Genomic DNA, 5,661 nt, shown 5'->3' on the forward strand with positions numbered 1-5,661 from the left:
AGGGCAGAGTGAAATTGGGCAGCTGGCCACAGAAGAGTAAGGCTGCAGGCCCTGGGGAAGCCAGACTGGAGCATTAGGAGGCAAGACCATAGCAAAAACGGGCATCAAGCCAGAAAAAGGAAATCAGGAATTGTGCCAGATGGCCAAAGGTTTGTGGGTCACAGAGAAATCAGGCCACAGAGGAGAAGGAAATCAGGATTCGGAACAGACCAACGTCAGCTGTGATTCACAAGGAGGTGAATCACACTTGTGCCTCCCACTAAAACCAGGTTTTGGGCCACTCAGGCCGCACCCACAAGCCCTCCCTCCACAGCTGAACCCTCACTTGAGCTGCTGGGTAATGAGCTCCTCGTCGTTGAGGTAGCGCAGCCGCTCCTCCTCCACCAGGGTGCGCTGCCGCTGCAGCGGGTCCTCCTGCCGCCGCGCCGCCTCCGACACGCGCATGCTCAGCTCCGCCTCCGTGCCCTTCAGCAACACGCGCAACGACTCCAAGTTCTGGAGCTGCGGGTCGCAGATGGACTGATGGACCCGCGTGGAAGGAATGTGGGCGCGCAACAGGGAAAGGGCCAGGAGAAGGCGGGCAGAGGACAGCCCGATGCCGGGCGGCCTCCACAGAAAGTGCGGCTGCTTGGCTGTGGCCGTGAGCAACAGCAAAAGGATGGGGTGCGGTGGAGGTGGAGGCCGCGGGCTAAATTCTGGGGAAGAAGAGAGGCTGGAGGAGAAAGGCACCGGCGTCGTGGAGGGAGAAGTGCTAGTCTGGGCCATGCAGAAGGTGCGCCTGCATGGCTGTGGCCCTGAGTAGGAGCGAAGGGTGGCTTGGTGGAAGGCGGAGGACAAAGTTACGTGCTGAGCAAGTATAGAGGCAGGAGAAGGGGATGGGAATCTTTGGGAGGCAAGGGGTGGCCCTCTCCATGGCCTTGCCGACCTTGCAGCTGAATCGCTGTGGCTTCCATGAAGGACTCAAGCGCTGGAGTTTGAGAGTTTCCGTGGCTGGGATGGGAAGACTGACTTAACGCTGGAACTCAGTTCTAGGGCCGAGTTGGGGCAATGGTGGAGAAGCCCGAGATCTTAGCCCGTTGCCAGATGGCAACTCTCTGTCCCCTCTCAAGCTTGTCTCTGTTCATTATTCTCACCTGATGGGCCTGGCGCCCTCTCCAGGAGCGGGCACAGCGATGCCAGGCTCCTGACTGGTGGGACCATCTGCCAGGCGGGGCAGGGCGGGGAAGACTGCTTGGGCTCCGGAAGGGGGACCTGAAGGGATCTGGGGAAGGGCTTCCCCCCGAGGTAGAGGAGGGGCAAAGGAAAGCAGGGCAGGAAGGAACTAGGACTGCACAGAGGAATTCTGACAAGGGGAGGGGGCTAGTGGGGTGGACTAGGGCTCCACGAGAGCAGGGAGGATTTTGGGAAGACGAAGGAGTGCTCAGTGAGGGGGACAAGGATTAGGAGTGGGGGCTTGGTGAGGGAGCAGAGATTCCCTCAGGGGAGTCTTTGAGGGGAGGGAGCGAGAGCTCGAAGAAAGGAAGGGAAAAAGTGGTTCAGAGAGGGGCCCAGCCTGCGAGTAAGGGGATGGGGCAGGGCTTGTGGGACCCAGAACTGCGGGAGTGGGTGGGTCCTGAGGGGCGGGGCACGGGGCAAGTCCTCGCAGGTGGCAGTACCTGGAGTTTACGCAATTGCTGTAGTTGGCCGCGCAGGTCACTGGTGCTGTTCTGCAGGCCACGCAGGTGCAGCTGCATCTGCAAACGGCTGATGGCTGTAGGTTGCCCTGCAGGGGTGCTGCTGGCTGATGGTGGAGGAGGACCGGACACTGGGGTGGCCCCGCTGCTCCGGCCACCTGACCCACAGGCTGCAGAGAGGGACCATGAGGATGGGAGAAAGGGAACGAATCGTGAGCCTTGGAGGGGCAGGGGCAAGGTCATCTCCATTCCCGATCCCCACAGTAGCCAGATAGGCATGTGGCTCTGACTCCCTACCCCAACTGATGGTCAGCCCTATTGTGGGGAGCAAGGCACCAGCGTGAGGACACCTTGGGCTAAAGTGATTACTTTACCCATTGAATCTCGGTGACGTAGCTGTGGCTTAATCCCCACTTGACAGATTAGGAAGCTGAGGCTCAGAGAGAGCAAGGACCTGCAGGGAAGGAGGAAGGGTCACTCACGTGCTGAAGGGGTGGCTGCTCCGTTGGAGCCTTCAATCTTCTCACTGTGGCACAGAGAAAAGATGGCCATCAGAGGTCTGCCTGGCCCAGGTCATCCAGGCTGGATGAGACCTTAACATAAACTCCTTGGGGTACCCTGATCCCAGGAGTTCCAGGGAAGGGAAGGGACATGCCCAGAGTCACACAATGAGAAATTGGCAGAGCTAAGCCCAGGGCTCCTGCTGCCCACTTCCCCTCCCTCAAGCCCCAACCACAGGCCCTGGCAGTGGTGTTAGAAGAGTCTCACCTGGGGGTCTCAGGCTCTGAGCCTCGCAGTAGGGCACTCTGCACCAGGCCTGTGAGACTGGCAATCTGCTTTTCCATGGCCTCCATGCGCTCCCTGCAGAGTGATCATGGCTTTGAGCAACCCCTTCTGTGGGCAGGGGATCCTCCTCCTACCCAGCCCCTCATTCTTAAGATTGACATTCAGAGGAAATACTATTCCTTCCCCAGCTGCTAGCACAGAGACAATTCAAAGGGCAGCAATGCCTAAGGATCAAGCTCACAGTCCCCACCTAATATGAGTCAGGCCCTTCTCCAACTGACAATCACCCCCTTCCTTGCCAGCCTCATCTCTCACCCGTGGCTCCCTAATGGGCTCCACCCAGGCCTCTGTGCCTCTGCACATGTCTTCCCCCTACCTGACATGCCCTCCTCCCCACCTCCTCTCAGAAGCCATCCCAGAGTTCCCAGCAGCCTCTAGGAGTCCCTCCTCCCACACCACCTGTACACCCTCTCAAAGGAAGTGCAAATGTTTTTAATGTTTCTCCCCCACTAGACAGAGTAGGCACTAGGTTTGTCCAACTTGGCACGGGCAGTGCCCAGCACAGCACCTGGCCCACAGGCCACAAGAGAGCTGCGTGAATGTGAATCACTTCTCAACAGGGGTACAGGTTAGTGCCCTGTTACCTCTCCAGCCCTGCATCCCTAGGAGGTAACTGAATGATGGGTAAGAATTCCCCAGCTCCAAAGCTATCTAACGGAATGTGCCTCCATTCCCCTCCCCAGTAGACTTCAGCGGGCCCTGTGCTGGACAGCTCTCGTGGCTGCAAATTCCGTGTCTGAGCAGGAAGGGCACTAAAGAGTGCTGGTTCAGCTTCAGTTTTAGTGGGGAAATCGCTCAGGAAACGGGTGCGAACCCAGGTCTCCAGAGTCTTTGTTTGGGACCCTCTAGTCCACCTTTCAGTCTTGTAGTTAGAAGGAAAATGGCAGTTCCACCTCACCAGTACCTTCTCTGCCACATCCACGATACCCTGGCGACTCCTCAAGGCTACTCCGGGTCTACAAAGGACTCTGGCATCTGCGTCCAGGACACAATCCTGCCACGGGTTCTGCCATGCCCCCTCTCCTCATCCAAACTTCACAGTTCTGAGGCCTCGCGAGCGTCCCTCACCTGGTCTCCGTGTCCTTGGCTGGCACAGGCGTCCCAAACCCAGCGAGCGGGCGGTCCCCAGGCCCGGGGAAGAGCTCAGGAGGAGGAGCTCCGGCCGTCGAGGAGCCCCCGGCGCTGCGGGTCTTGCCCCCAGGGCTCTCTGCGAAGACCGATGAGGAGCCCGAGTCTTTGCGGAAGGACTGGCGCACCGGCGAGCCGCGACTGGGCGGCCCTGAGTAGGGGCTGTGCGGGGGCTGGGGGCCTCCGGGAGGCGCCGCCACGTCGGTCAGCTTCTGCGGCGACGAGGGCGGCAGGCGGAAGCCGTAGCCGTCGCCGTAGAGCGGGCCGCTACCCGCCGCCTTGTACAGCGAGTCCTCCAGGTCGGACTGCAGCGCGGCGGCGGAGTAGGTGCTGAGAGAGCGCACCGAGCCGCGCTTGTAGAGGCCGCCGGCGCCGGGGTAGGCAAATGGGTCGCCAGCGGCCGCTGCCAAGCTCAGGCGGCCCTCGTGCAGCAACCCATAGGGGTCGGCGTAGAGGCCCTCGCCCTTCACCAGCACCATGCCGCCAGCCTTGCCCGCCAGGTCCTCATCTGGCTTCACGTCGCGCCGCTCCAGGATGGCGCTGGGGCTGGGACTGACGCCCTGGGCGGCTGGGGCACCTCCCAGCCGCTCGGCCGCGTGATGTACCGGGCTCCCTGCGTAGGAGGGAGGGCGGCCCCCGGCGTAGGAGAGGCGCGAGCGCGACGGTGAACCCGACGGCAGCCCGGTTGGCAGCCCGGACGGTAGTCCCGGTGGCGGCGAGCTGGACGCCAGGTGCGGGGCCGGCGACAGGTTGTTGAGGCGCCGGGTGGGGGACGACTCACGCGACGCATACACCATCTCTCTCTGTGCAGAAGATAGCCCCGGAAACCCACAGGACTGGTCACAGACGGATCCTCTTGACCCTTGCTTTGAGCAGCCAGCATGTCCCCCCGGATGCTCGGGAAGTCCCTAAGGTTCTCTGCCTTCCCTCCCTCCTGCCGCATCGTGGACCCTTTCCCAGCCTAGAGGAGGCAGTGGCAGATGGAGAGGGATGGAGGGGCAACCCCAACCCACCTTATGGTGAGGGGTGGGGAAGCAAAACGGGAAGGGCTGGCTCCTGAGAGAGGCCCCCAAGAATATCTAGAGGCATGTTCGAGAAATCCTGAACGGACAGGAGGGGAAAGTGGCGGATGAAGGGAGGGATCCATGAACCCACAATTAGTGGAGGCCACCCTCTGCTTCAGCCTCTGTGTTCCCTTCTCTAAAAGTGGGCCTGGTCCCTGGTGACAAGTGACCAGAGTCCGTGCTCTGGAATCCCATTTTCCCAGTCTCCCCAAAGCCCTGGGCATCCTCAGCCATACCCGGAGGTCCCCGTTGGTGAGATGTGAGCCAGGAAAGGCGGCGTAGAGTGGCTCCTTTCTATAGATCTTAATAATACTGCGGTCTTGGATGTCCCTGGGGAGAACAGGGAGGTGCAGGGGGTCTGCGATGAGAAGGGTAGCTATCCCAAGTCGAGGGAAGAGGGGTGGCAAGAGGGGCCAGGAGCCCCAACCCCTTCCTTGCGCCTCGCTCAGTGGGTCTCGTGCCTCAGGCTGTCTGGCTACCAACACACACACCCAGCTGCCTCCACCCCGCCCACCTCCTCGGCCTCACGCGCCATTTTCAGCTGAGCTCAAGCCAATGGGAACTATCCGGGGTGGATAACTTAGAGGGGGCAGGGGTGGGGCTGGAAGGACCGAGCAAGGGGGCGGGGCGGTAGGGCTCTGGGAGGTTGGGTCCTGAGGTGGCCGGGGAGCGAGGTGAGTCGAGCCCCTCTCTGGAGGAGTAAGGGAAGCCCGCCCATCCCATCCCCCCGGGGCCACGCCCACCGGACGTCCTCCAGCTCGTAGAAAACGTTGCGAGCCTCGTCTTTGATGAGGATGGCGGTGTTGGGCGACTTAAGCATGCCCATGGTGAGCTTCTGCGGGAACATGTGAGCGATGAGTGCGTGCAGCGTGTCCAGGCTGCTGACCTCGTGCGTGATGTGCACACGCCGAGTCTCCTCCCCGAACTGCAGGAACAGCACCCCTGCGAAG

General features: G+C 61.2%; 1 protein-coding gene across 19 annotated transcripts in view; it reads right to left on the bottom strand.

The window, feature by feature from the left end:
* Positions 1-5,661, bottom strand: part of SRCIN1 (SRC kinase signaling inhibitor 1) — a 66,253-nt gene that overhangs the window by 19,809 nt on the left and 40,783 nt on the right. For all 19 annotated transcript variants that reach the window (XM_057501423.1, XM_057501419.1, XM_057501418.1 and 16 more), the window contains 7 exons: positions 5,455-5,653; positions 4,948-5,041; positions 3,588-4,450; positions 2,442-2,534; positions 2,156-2,199; positions 1,656-1,843; positions 326-501 (listed from right to left, as the gene is read on the bottom strand). In XM_057501423.1, coding sequence (XP_057357406.1) covers positions 326-501; positions 1,656-1,843; positions 2,156-2,199; positions 2,442-2,534; positions 3,588-4,450; positions 4,948-5,041; positions 5,455-5,653 — 1,657 coding nt within the window. The remainder of the gene's footprint in view (positions 1-325; positions 502-1,655; positions 1,844-2,155; positions 2,200-2,441; positions 2,535-3,587; positions 4,451-4,947; positions 5,042-5,454; positions 5,654-5,661) is intronic.

This window comes from Manis pentadactyla, chromosome 4 (assembly GCF_030020395.1).
Source record: "Manis pentadactyla isolate mManPen7 chromosome 4, mManPen7.hap1, whole genome shotgun sequence".
Taxonomy (NCBI): Eukaryota; Metazoa; Chordata; class Mammalia; order Pholidota; family Manidae; genus Manis; species Manis pentadactyla.